Here is a 14,468-nt window from a genome sequence, read left to right as displayed (position 1 = left end):
TTATTAAAAATTAACTGACCCAATTTTGATGAAATTTCTATCAGGCTCATTTGAAAATACCTATATTCTTTAGATTAAATATAAATTTATCAACCTTTATAAAGGTTTAAAATTACAGAGATCTGAAATTATAAAAACAAAAAAAAATATAACCGCATCGAGAACTTTCTTCATTTTTGAAATTGATTAATATAATTGAAGATATACCTAGGTTCAGTAAATCACATGATAGTTGTAACTGATATTTATAAAATATAAATTAATATTCTAAGATTGAGACTTATGGCATACAGACCGCATTATACAGACCATAAACTATAGACCCGCATTTGTTTCTAATTTACGCATATATTATTTTACTTATTCATAATAATAAATTTTACTTTGCTGATAGTAGCTAAAACTAGATTATGATTTTTTGGGAATTTTGTATTTTATTAATGGATTTTTTTCTAAAAGATACTTTATGGTTGTAAAATATATAAATCACTGTTATTTCTTTATTTACTATTTTTTTATTGGTTTAAAACATAATGTTTTTAGGTGATTTTTAAACAATTTAGAATAACTTATAATAACGTACAGTGCAGTTTCAAAGAAATTTTCACCCACGAACGCTCAAGCTGTGGAATGAGCTCCCTGCCGAGGTTTTCCTTAGAGACTACAGAGCGGGGTACTTCAAAAAGAGTCCTCTGTCCCATTCGTGTTTCAACCGTGAAGCAGTTGTGTTTGCATAGCTATGTTTCGGTTTAAAGGGTGGGATATGGCGTGAATCTACAGGGTACAGAGGAATAACATCTGAGTCCTCAGGAATGGCAATGCATGGGGGTATCATGGGCGAAACAGTATACTCTGTTATGTCCATGGTACTGCTCATGTCTATAGGCGACGGTTACCACTTTCCATCAGGTGGGCCGTCAGCTTGTTTGCCTTTCTAAGTTGTATAAAAAAAAAAGAGTGTATTAAGATTTCTTCAAGGTCGACAACGCAAACGTGGCACCCCTGGTGTTGCAGGAATCCATAGGCTATAGTGATCGTTTAACATCAGACGGACTGTATGTTTGTTTGCCAACTTTGTGGTATAAAAAATAATAATAAAAAAGCCCACCTGATGTAAAGTGGCATCTAGCTTTCTAGATTAATAGCCGACACCTCCAGGGATTAAATAGTTATTACTGTCCGACTCGACCCACTGAAACTGCGCCGACATGTTGCATCTCTGTGCAGAGATTTTCTACCGAATTTATCAAGGAGAGGATTCTGAGGAAACTCTGTTCGGATTGATACCTGTTGCTGATTTTCACCACCGTATAACCCGCCACAAACAAAAAAATTTTATCCCTACCATCTGGATGAGTAGCGGACTTCCACCGTGCATTTTTATGGCACTTTCTTCCACGTACGACAGTCGACAAGGATTTGTAGAAGAAGACGTACTGATACGACAAATATACGAAGAAGACGACAAATAAATGGGAAAAGGCAAAGCAAAGATGAGATAAGCAAAAACTCGGTGTGCTTAATAGAGCGAAGCATTACTTCACGCCGGATCAGCGATTAATGCTCTATAAATCGCAAATCCGGCCCCACATGGAGTATCGCTGTCACTTATGGGTTAGAGCACCTAGATACCAGCTTGAACCCTTCAACTCAGTGCAACGACGAGCTATGAGAATTGTCGATGATCCCGGGCTTGCAAGCGGTATCGAACCCTTAAGTCTTAAGAAAGATTTTGCCTCACTCTGCGTGTTCTACCGCTTGTACAACGGGTTGTACTCAGAAGAATTATTCAAAATGATGCCTATGGCCACTTTCTATCATCGTATGGCTCACCATCAGGGAGTTCACCCTCATACCCTACATACAGCCTTAATGGTCGCGTACAACGCGGTTTCAGAGATGTTTTCTCCCACGAACACTCAGGTTATGGAATGAATGAATGGGGTAAAGAGATTTCTTCAGGATCGGCAACGCGCGCATAATACCTCTGGTATTGCAGGCGTTCATAGGTTACGGTAACCGTTTACCGTCAGGTGGGCCGCATGCTTGTTTGCCACCTCAGTGGTATAAAAAAAATATGAAGTAATAGTGGTATAACAATATCACCGAAACAACTGCAAAATGGTGGGGGAAAGGGATTGTTAGTAATAAGATCTAATTTCCCCATAACTAGCAATACACCCCATCAGGTCGTCCTTTACGCGATTCCCCCTGGATACTATCGCGATTAATTCTAGTGGAATTCATCCATTAGTCCACGTTAACTGACCTGCTTTCATCGCCATCTATTATCCCTCACTGATGCCCCGCCAGCATATACCGATAGCGCAGACAGGGTTATTATTTCCTCATCACCCTTTAAAAAAAACTGTAAAATGATAAAATAATACTTACAATACAATACACAGTGACAGAAACGTTAACCACGTAATCTCGCCACTGAACGGAATAGCAAAGTTTGACAATTGAATACATATTTTTTTTTTTATTTCACTCCCATCCGAAAACTAATTTATTCGTTGCACACAAATACCAGGGAAGTTTGTATCAGAACAGCAGCTCGTCGTTGACGGACCACATGACACCAACTCAATTTAAACTTTCTTTCATTCTTCGAAACGTTGAATTTACGTAGATGTTACTGTAACAATCTTTATATCTAGATCGTAAATTCTGATAATAAAGTAAAAGTTGTACAGACTTCAGTCGTAAATTTTACTCAGATTCGCATTACCTGGTAAAAATTAAATGTTTTACTACCTCTTTATGCCTACACTTTTTGTCTGTTACATAATTGTAAGCTGACAGCCACCTAATACAAAGTTGTGGGGGGAAAGGGATTGCTAATAATGGTATCTAATGTCCCCGTTACTAACAATATACCATATCAGGTCAACCTCCACGCGGTTTCCCTTGGAAACTATCGTGGTTAATTCTAGTGGAATTCGTCACGATGAGCTAACGAACCTGCTTTCATCGTCACCTGTCAACCCTCACTGTCGCCCCACCAGCGTATACCGTTAGCGCAGGCGAAATTACCATTCCATTATTATTCATTAAATAACAAAACAAAGTTTTAGGGGGAAAAGGGATTGTTAGTAATAGGGCCATTCTTAGTTGTAAAAAAATATAAAGAATGGCCAATCTACAATGCACTGTGATGCACCCATGGTATTCCGCTTGCAAGGACTATAATTCTATTCCTCCGCATCCTGTCATTTCACTGTTATAGCCCAACCTTCAAACGGGAGGGGGGGGGGGGTAGGATTGTTAGTAATATGGAAGTTAATCCCCATTTCTTGCAATCAAGTCGAACTGCACACGCTTCCTCCTGGAAACCAGCGTGTACAATTCTTGTTGGATCCATCACAATAGGCTAACTGACCTAATTTCATCCTCACCTATCACTACTCACTGGAACACGTATACCGATAGCGCAGGCGGGGTTGCCATTCCATTATCATCCATTAAAAAAAAAACTTCAAACGGAAACACAGCCACGCACAACCGCATCACAGTAAAAATGCAAGTGAGATAAGTAACCAGGCATTTTGGGCAAACCTCCATGTAATAAATGTCTTCTATGCCTTGTTATCATCTTTAAGCTAGTCTTTATCCATTGGTAAACATAAATCTCCTTTTTTTTATACAACTTAGAATAACAAACAAGCTGACGGCCCACCTGATGGAAGGTGGTAACCGTTACCTATAGACATGAGCAGTACCATGGACATAAGAGTATACTGTTTCGCCCATAATACCCCCATGCGTTGCCATTCCTGAGGACTCAGATGTTATTCCTCTGTACCCTGTAAATTCACGCCATATCCCACCCTTCAATCCGAAACACAGCCATGCAAACACAACTGCTACACGATAGAAACACGGATGGGACAGAGGTACCCAAGCAATCGACTTTTGTCGCTGCTACCCATCCCTCACCGTCCCTTAATCGACTTTTACGATAGGAAAGGAAGGGATGGCCTATTCTATGCCGGACCACACAGCATACATTAATTGTCATATATGGATCCATAATATGCTTTTATCTGATACTTTTTATCAGTTGCAAACTCTCATAATAAAAAATTTAAATTAGATTAAAAAATGCTCCTGTGCTGAGTTTTTGATACGGGCATTTACATAGCTAATCGTGCAATTAAACTTAACGTCGCTCAGCAGACTATAGTGAAAATTGTAGTCGACATTTTGCTGAGTCATAAAAATAGACATAAATCTGAAGGGATTCTTTATAGCTTAAAACTTCAAAAAGCTGAAGTGGAAAGACATTAACCGTATAACTTAAAGAACCGACAGTTTATAGACAAAAACAGTTCCCGAGTAGCTTACTAATGGAAAGATTACACAGTATTATTACCATCTAGACTTAAACTAAGTTATAGAGCATTGTATTTTTAATGGATGATAACGAAATGAGTACCCCGCCTGCCGCTTACCAGGGCATCAGTAAGGTAGTGAAATTAAAATAATTCTATTCAATAAATTCTTGTTCAGTAAAATATTTAAATATATTGTCACTGTAGGCAATGATAAAAATAAATTATCACCAATAACATAACAATACATTTGCAAGTCACCAAAATTCAAAATCCCACAAGTCTAAACATTATGGTATTTAGATATAAAAGATGTTTTCGGAACCGCAAAAAAATTCAAAATATACATTAACAAAATAATACATATACGAGTATAATTTTACGAATGCAAGAAGTAAATAAAAATCAAGTTTACCAACTATAAACTGGGACTTATCAGAAGGCAGTAGATATTAAAAGTTAGGCCGTAGTCGAACAATTACTTCCGACTTACCCAACTTTAAACTGAAAATCGAAGTTTTTAAACACGCCAATTCTAACCAAACACTTTTGGGTCATCAGTTCATATTCAGCTGCCCAATTGAGCAGTCGATATGAAGAATCCGTCTCTGAAAGACAAATTCAAAAACAACATAAAATTTGTTAAGCCTCTTTACAAAAAAATTAAATCTAATCGAACTGGATCTAAGAAAACGAAGTTTAGTATAATTGATCTTGACAATAGAAAACCAGATGGCAATGAAATTTATGTCAAACGAGACATATTAAACATTAAAGATGTTAATTATGATAATATATTAACAATCAAAAATAAAGATACAAATACACTACCTGGTGCTTGTGAAGTTAGTGATATTGTAGTCAATAGTACAAAAAAAGTGAAATTAAAAGAAGTAAGAACTAGTAATAAACCAATAGGACATGAAGTAGGAAATATGATAAATGAAAATGCAAACGAATTAGATAATGAAATAGAAAATAGGGTAATCGACAAATCAGTTCAAGCTAATAATGAATTGAAAACAATAATTATAAATAAAGTAAGTAACTGAACTCTTTCCAAGATACATATACTAGTTTATTTATTTGATGATATTTGCAATCTAAGATACATAAATTTAAAATAAAATAGCTTTAAGATGTCACAATTGTTTTATTCAAGACTATATTGTACAAAAATAAAATATTTGTGTAGGCAAAAATTGAAATCTGTGAAATAGAACAAGTTAACTTATTATTACATTTTAAGGTTACAGATACGTGGTTGAGAGTCTACCCAGCTCCACAATATCCCAAAGAAGCGGTAACATCTATAATCTTCAAGTGCCTGTTATGCCAACTTGGGATAGCTATGTTTTTGATCTTTTGGACTATTCTTTGGGTATTCATCATTAATTCTTTCGAAGGTAAGATTCTGTGTAAATATTTTAACTATCATCAAATATGTTATCTCGACTTACCAAATCTCAAAGGTTTGCAAACAGCTCGAATCTTGCCGATACCAAACACTTTATGAGTGAATTGAAATTTTTGACTGACTCTCCAGCGATAAACATCTATTCTAATATTATAAACAGTAAATATTTGATTTTTTTGTATATTTGTAATAAATAAACTCAAAATTCAATTTTTTTATTTATAGAAAGCAACATTATCAGCGAGTTACGTGGAATTTAATTTATTTAAAATTAAAATTGAGGTCCATACAATAACTACAATAATGTAACCCAAGGGATATCAAAAATTTACTATAAAAAACAAATTTAACTTTCTATCTACCTATGCAAAACCGAGGCAGATCGCTAGTAACTAATAAACCAGTTTAATCCATGTGACAATGACAGAAAACTTAGTGTCTGGCTTATTTAATGATACAAACACCAGAAGAGTAATAATCGACTTCTAACTAAACAACCTCAAAATTAAATTCGTATAGTTTTTTCTTACTATTAAAGGATCCTGCGATTGATTATAACCTCACCTCATGGAAAACGATGATGTGGTCTAAGATGGGGCTCGCGGGCTCACGAATAGCCTATTTACATTTGCCTTAAATTGGTGCAGTTTATATTTTGATGCGAAAACAAATGAATGTCAATATGTGTTAAAGCCTGACATGTTAAATTTACATGTCATCTTTTTTTATTTTTTTTTTCTACCCGATGATTTTTTTTTATGCAACTTAGAATGGCAAACAAGCTGACGGCCCACCTGATGGAAAGTGGTAACCGTCGCCTATAGACATGAGCAGTACCATGGACATAACAGAGTATACTGTTTCGCCCATGTTACCCCCATGCGTTGCCATTCCTGAGGATTCAGGTGTTATTCCTCTGTACCCAGTAAATTCACGCCATATCCCACCCTTCAAACCGAAACACAGCCATGCAAACACAACTGCTTCACGGTTGAAACACGAATGGGACAGAGGTACCCAAGCAATCGACTTTTGTACAAAATCTAAACTATTCTAGTATTCTACTAATCTAGTATTTATATAACAAAATTTGTAGTTGCACAAATAAACTCTCTCTGTAAAAATATTTTTCTTTAATAATATAAAGCTACTTCTAACTGCTTTCGTTTTTATTTGCTCCATATATCTTAAAAGACAATATGGAATGATTAATAATAATATTGATGGCGTTTATTTAACAAAACAATAGGTAGACAGTTATTACTATACATTGTAAAGATATTCGCAGAAATGCGACCTATTGTTTGTTAAAAAGGTCCCTACTCTTTATTGTGCAGCCGTCGATACAGACTACAGCGCTGATTTTCAGAATAGGCCTTCGGGTACACTTATAACTGGAACTAGTAGACTAGTGAACAAAACGTATTATTCAATTGACGATTTCCTTGGAAAATGCAATAAATTTCCTTAATATTGTACGAATTCTTTTTATATTTTAAATGACATTATTGTATTTCTTTTATTTTTTTCTAATTGTATATACGTTTGTGAATTTGTATACCTCGATAGAGTTATATACTGTTACCTATGTATCACAAAATAAATAAATTAAATTAAATTAACCACTACGTGACATACTTTACTGATAACTTTACGTCAACTTATGATTGCCACTTAGAAATAAATTGAGATCTTTCAAAAACATTTTTTTAAACCACTATAATATACGTCATCAATTATAATAGTGGTTTAAAAAAATGTTAACAATTAAGATATGTTAAGATTATGGTATATTAAGCCAGGATATGGCACATATATGTATATGCCAATATTTATTCAAAATCAGCTGTAAACATCCAACGTATACGAATTTTCACATTTCACAGTAGGATATAATTATTATTGTCGTTAAATTAAATTTAATTAATAGTAACGTAACTTAATTAAGTTAAATTTAATTTAATTAAGTTACGTTAATTTAAATAATGAATTACAGAACCTCATGAAGTTGAAGTGTCGTTGCAGTTTGAGAAAGAACAAAATCAACTAGTCATCGAATTAGCAACGGAATTGCGCCAGGTGAGTCATAAATTCCTTAAACGATATTAATAAGCCACGTGACAGACCTTCGTGTCTGCAACGAGGGCAACCCAAAAACACTTCATACCAGACGCTGGCAAACTTATACGAGTCATCATCATCTGTTCCCTTAACTGTCCACTGCTGAACATAGGCCTCCCTCTTGGAACAGAGGAATAACACCTGAGTCCTCAGGAATGGCAACGCATGGCGTATCATAGGCGAAACAGTATACTCTGTTATGTCCATGATACTGCTCATGTCTATAGGCAACAGTTACCACTTTCCATCAGGTGGGCCGTTAGCTTGTTTGCCATTCTAAGTTGTATAAAAAAAATATTATAAATATGGAAAATCATTCTTAGTTTCTAAAATTTAAGATTTTTTTTAAGATTTCTGGATAGATTTTAATAAATTTTAGTACACCATATCGTAAACTGTAAATTCTAGCTGGCAAAACTGCCAGTTACAGCTACCAATGTATACATATTGATTAGTTCGCAAACTACTGGAAATGCCACACAAGCTGATGAAGCTAAAATATCTAAAATTCCACATAGATGAAGGCCTTACTAAATACACAGTCGAGTGCCTGTGGCATCGTTTCTCAAACCTTTTCATGTCGCAACTAGAAATGGGTAATATCCGATATCCATATATTAAGTTATTTTGGATATTGATGACCACCCATTGCGATATTGCTCATACGCGTTAGATGTCTATAGTCATTACGAGCGAGTTCTTCTTTTCGAGATTATATACTAGATAATCAAAATATAGATAATTGATATATACAATATATAAGATATCGCTATATATTATATTACCCACTCTTAGTTGCAACTGACTTATTAGTCAAAAATTTTGTTTTCATTACCTACAAATATGTAATTATTTGACATTGAACACTTCTTTTAATATTTAACGTGACCGCAGAGTCGTAACCCCTAAATTGAAAAATAGCGTTCAATGTAGGAATCGTGGCTCCCAATTTGAGAAACCGTGTTCTATAATATACTCGTACAAGCATAGATCAAGGATAATATCTCGTACAAGCATTCCATTTTAACGCGCCATATTATAACTCTTGTCAATTTGGCAGAATAATCGATGTAATCAAATGTAATTCATACAGTTTGCTCCCTTATTTAACACGTCATATATCACTCCTGTTTGACTGATTCATTGTCTAAACCTCCAAAATTATCTAATATATAAAATTCTCGTGTCGCGGTGTTTGTTACAAACTCCTCCGAAACGGCTTTACCGGTTTTCATGAAATTTTGTGTGCATATTGGGTAGATCTGAGAATCGGCCAACATCTATTTTTTATACCCCTCAATGATAAGAGTGACTCCCCCTAAAAAAATGTTTTTAATTTTTTTAGACAAAGTTTTTTATTTTTATTAATATGATTTAGCATTGAAAAATACATACAACTTCAAATTTTCACCCTTTTACGATCAACTAATTATATAAATTTTAATTGATTTATTAAGTTACCGGGGAGAGACTGTACAAAAGTCGTCTCATCATCATGATATCAAACGGTAACTGTCCACTGCTGAACATAGGCCATTCCCATAAAGAAGGTTTTGCTAGTAGTTGCCACGCTTGGATTAGCAACCGCAGTTAGGCTAGGCTTTTTCTGATGTTTTAGGAGAGACGCCACAGTCGCCTCTTACGGTACCCACAGGAAAGGAAGGGGTGGCCTATTCTATGCCGATATGATACTGATTACATTGTAAATATTTAAATTTCGAGTGCGGAATCGTGTGTTTTTAATAGATGGAAATGGAATGGTAACCCCGCCGGCGCTATCGGTTTTTGCTGGCGGGACATCAGTGAGTGGTAATAGCTAAATATGAAAGCAGGTCAGCTGGCCCATCGTTATGAAGTCAACAAAAATTAATTATAACGTAACTAATTAATTTTTGTAGACTTCAAACAAAAGTTAAGGACTTTTGTGTGAGCAAATTGTAAAATTTTGTAATTTGTATCTGATTAGCGTTTTCACGTTCTTTTTATTTTTTATTTTTGTAACTACATATGTATGTCTATTCTTATATGTATGAATTTGTATGTATATGTATGAATTTATTTAAGTGTGTATCAGTAAGCTAAAATATACATACATATATTTACATAGTTGTTCGTATTATATATCTACAAATATAAAAAAAAAAACAAAGTTTTGTGCCTTCAGTCAAATTGTTTATTCTCGTAATTAGATATTCTTCTCCATCCAAAGGTTGCCTGAAAGAGATCGCTCTTAACAAAAACACCACGCATTGTCTTCTCAGTGTAATCTTTTCCTATAATTGTTTGTATTTATAATAAAATAACTAATGTAATCTCTTAAATATTATTAGTTTCTTAATAATATTCTATATATCTACGACAACCTATTCTATATATTACGACTTACTACTCAGTGACGGTTTACCATTAAAAGCCCAGCAAATATTAGGTATTTCTGCTGACATTTTAACCAAACTTAATCAATTATTAATCTTTCATATATTACTAAGCATATGTATGTAAGAAATATAAGCCAAAACCTAAAAGTTCATGAAGCGAATAATAAAAAAGAAAATAAATACTAACACTGTGTTACGACCATCCCTGCAACATTATACGATCTCTTATGAAACTGGTTAAAATAAGTTGATTTAGTTCATATCCACACTCCATTCAGTGAATACATATAAGAATATGTTACGCAGCAATTTACACATATCGACGAAATTTGAATATCCCGAGTGAGACTGTACTTATGTACTTGTCTACGGATAAAAAACTATATAATCCCAGGGGACCTATCCTAGAAAATATCGGTTTTCTACTAGAAATCTACATACAATACTAACCGTCGACTTTATCGGTATACATATATTTGACACTTAGATTAAATTTTACTAAACTTTAAAACTTAAGTTTGAAATAATAGTTTTGACAATATGAATCAAAAATAGTTCCCATTTTTGACAATTTTTTTATCAATTTTGATAATGCTTTTTAAATCAAATTAGTTTATCAAATTTATTTATTATAAAATTAAATACCTACTTAATTTAGACAAGATTATTTTTGTTAACAAAGAAAGAAAAAAAATCACAAATCATTTACATATTTACTTATTTTATTTACTTTAACCCAAAAGAAAATATGATACAAAAGGCGAAATTACTAATTATAACTGGCCTTAGAATAATACTAAGCTAAACAGTTTACGTACTCTTTACACAAATGAAAAAAATACATGTTAATAATGAAGCCGGCGTCATTTGTAATAGAAAACATTTGTATGAAATTTATAAAACCAGTTTATTGAATTTGAAAATTGTAACAAAGACACTGTGATGTGACTAAACCATTTATAATGTCATTTATAATATTTATTGATATCAATAATTTGGACAGAAACAAGCAGATTATAGTATATTTTATTTTGTTGATACTAATAGATGGTTGCATAGGTTCATTTTCTAGTTTAGAATGCATAAGAGCAGCGTCGACTCCTATAAAATGATTACTTGATTATATATATATATATATATATATATATATATATATATATATATATATATATATATATATATATATATATATATATATATATATATTAACTATTGAAATACTCATCTATAGAAGATTAATAAAGATTAAATGTACTTTACTAACTACAAGAATCTAAACCATTTGCGGTGTTGACTCGCGTCGAGTTCTCGGCTAATGTAAATACAACATAAGTTGGTACCTAAATCACTTGTCGACCAAACTCAACGAAATTGTTCTATAATCCATACCAATAATAAAATAAAAAATCTATAAATTGATTTTTATGTGTTCATCTTGTAATATGTATCTGTAAATTTATTTTAGTATAATCGTTTTGTGTATAATATCTTATTATATAGGTATAGGTTATCCTAAATGAAATGATATGAACTTAGATTATATAGATAGAGCATTGAATCTCAAAAACCGGTCAACTTTTTGTTAACTAATTAGCTCTCGTTTTTCTATCAGTGTTGTACTTACGAACATGATGTATCTTGACGTATCTATATTTAATCCTTTAATAAATAATAATAATAATATATAATAATAATAAACTTTATTAACAAATACAGGGTTACACAGTTACATGTTTTTTGCCCTAGCTTACAAATTAGGGTAACCTGTGCCTGTAAAATTAGTTTTTACATATTAAAATGATGCAAAATTATAAAACAATATAAATATAGAAGTTATAGAGGAATCACTCAAAACTATTTATCACACAAAATTATTTCATTTTATGAAATTAATACAAAAGAATACGACAATTTTTTTTTTAATAACTAAGAGTAACTTTTGGTCAGTAGAAAAAGAAACAGCAGCTTCCATGACAAAATTAATATTGACTATACGCTCCCGGCATAGAATAGGTGGTCTATTCCTCCCCTTGCTATCCCGTGGGTGTCATAAGAGGCGAATAAGGGAACATAACGGTAGAGGGATGGACAGCAGTGTCTCTCTTAAAACATCTCCAAGACCTAACTGCGGATGCCATTCCGCCTTTCAAGCGCGGCAAGTACTGGCAAAACTCCCCTTATGAGGAAGGCTTATGTTCAACAGAGAGCTAAAGGCTGAAATAATGAGAATAACCTTACCGCTCTTGCTACAACCAATAAATGATGATATGTTTCGTACATACATATATTTAATAGTACATTACTGCAGCAGCCAGCAACTGAGGCATTGATGGACGAACGTACAAATGTAGGCCGAGGCGTAGCCGAGGCACACATACGTGAATCCATCAATGCCTAGTTGTGGCCAAGGCTTGTATAGTACTTTTCTCAAACAATGCGCGGAAATCAAAAACACAATTTTACTTTTTAAGTTCAATGACGAATAACGAACAATAATAATTTTTCACTCGCCATAATGTTCATTTTTTTTTTTTAATAAACAGCTTTCTATTTGGATGCCGGTTCGAAATTTAAATAAAACCTTTTAGTAGTTACCTCTTTGGTAGCCATGTTTCGAAATAAAAGGTCATTCCATTTTTAAATTACAGGACAGATATGAGTTTACATAGTAATTTATCTGGCCGCAAAACACGACAGATATGGATTTTCATACAACTTTTGCCGGCCGCTGTCCGCATGTATCTGGCCAGTACGGCAAATTTGATTTATCTCTAAGAAGATTGTCAAAATAATGCTCACATTTCCAAGCATGTTTGAGAAAAAATATTTTAATTCAAAAGTCTACAAGTTCAAGGAGCAAAATTTTGTTCTGATAAAAGAATATTTAATGACAAAATTTTATCGATCCAATATGAAAGTAAACTATCCATGGCAAAAAAAATATTTGGTTATTTGGAGAGAATGGATGAAAGAAGAATTACGAAAGAGATTTATTGGGCACGGATAAATGGAGACGTCGATGGGGGTCGCCCTACACGGGCATATATCAACAATATAGGCGATGTGCTGAAGAAGGGTCAATTTGAAGGTACCCATAACCAGCGAGCGTGTATGAATAGATTGATGAATGTAGATGGATGAAAGAGGTCCGTTGAATCGGAGCATTTGACGTTCTATTGTTTCTGACCACCCTAACGGAGACAGGCGTGACACATATGTATGTAAATAAATAAATATTAAAAACAATTTATAAATGGTCAACGATATTTTTCGAAATATCTTAAATGTATTTCTTAACATTTAAAATGTATATGAATTTAAACCTCCTTGGTTTAATATTGAACATCATCCTACGCATAATAATTTCACAGTAATCATTATTTGTGAATCGAATCCGTAAGATTTGTACAAATAAATTTGCTTTGCAAACAACGATCTGAAATAATAAATCAACGAACAACATACTTCGTTAATTTTCTATTAAACAACAATCAATCACAAAATCAAATCGTTTTAATGCAAACGAAACGTAAATTCAATCGACAGCAGTTTATAGATTTAGGATCACGGCCGGTCATCAATCACAGGGTTCTGCTTGACAAGCCGTATGATACTAGTTAATCTATACCCAGCTATTCCGGTAGGTTTTTAAAGGATTACATTTTTTATAAATTTATTTTAACATACTTTTCGTTAATTAACATAAAAGTCAAACAGAAAATATTTTAACATTTTTAATATTAATTATTGTTTATTATTGTTATATTTATTGTTAATTAATTCCAATAAAAAGACTGTATAAAGGTTGTCTGCATATGTGCATCTGCCCCACTCAAGTTTATATCATGAAACAGCTTTGCTAGTCTTTGACGTTTGTGTCGGATTGGACATTCTTTATAAATATATTTTTTAAAATATATTTTTTTAATTAACTTATACATAGTCGTTGCATATACAGAAAATTTAATATCATCACTATAATCACTCATTAGTACTCCGCTAACGTATATAAATATCTAATCATCAGGAACGACAATAATGTCAGTTATGGTAGATGTTCATATCTACCATAACTGACAGTTACTACTTTCCATTAGGTGGACCTTCAGCTTATTTACTATTCTCATAAATGTGTGTGTACATGAATTTACATTACATGAGATGTGTGTAGATGTCTTGGATCCGACAACGATGACTCCTTACTATTTTGTTTTC

At 33.2% G+C, this 14,468-nt stretch overlaps 1 protein-coding gene across 1 annotated transcript in view; it reads left to right on the top strand.

Moving 5' to 3' along the window:
• The first annotated feature begins 4,889 nt into the window (after positions 1 to 4,889).
• LOC113509426 (uncharacterized) overlaps positions 4,890 to 14,468 on the top strand; it is a 37,644-nt gene continuing 28,065 nt past the window's right edge. Inside the window, exons 1-3 of the mRNA XM_052893832.1 lie at positions 4,890 to 5,377; positions 5,533 to 5,743; positions 7,751 to 7,833. Of these exons, the coding sequence (XP_052749792.1) occupies positions 4,931 to 5,377; positions 5,533 to 5,743; positions 7,751 to 7,833 (741 nt within the window). The 5' untranslated portion in view covers positions 4,890 to 4,930. The remainder of the gene's footprint in view (positions 5,378 to 5,532; positions 5,744 to 7,750; positions 7,834 to 14,468) is intronic.

This window comes from Galleria mellonella, unplaced genomic scaffold (genome assembly GCF_026898425.1).
Source record: "Galleria mellonella isolate WM207_F2 unplaced genomic scaffold, CSIRO_AGI_GalMel_v1 utg184, whole genome shotgun sequence".
NCBI lineage: Eukaryota > Metazoa > Arthropoda > Insecta > Lepidoptera > Pyralidae > Galleria > Galleria mellonella.
Note: the sequence above shows the minus strand (reverse complement) of the source record. Positions and strands in the feature narration are given on the sequence as shown.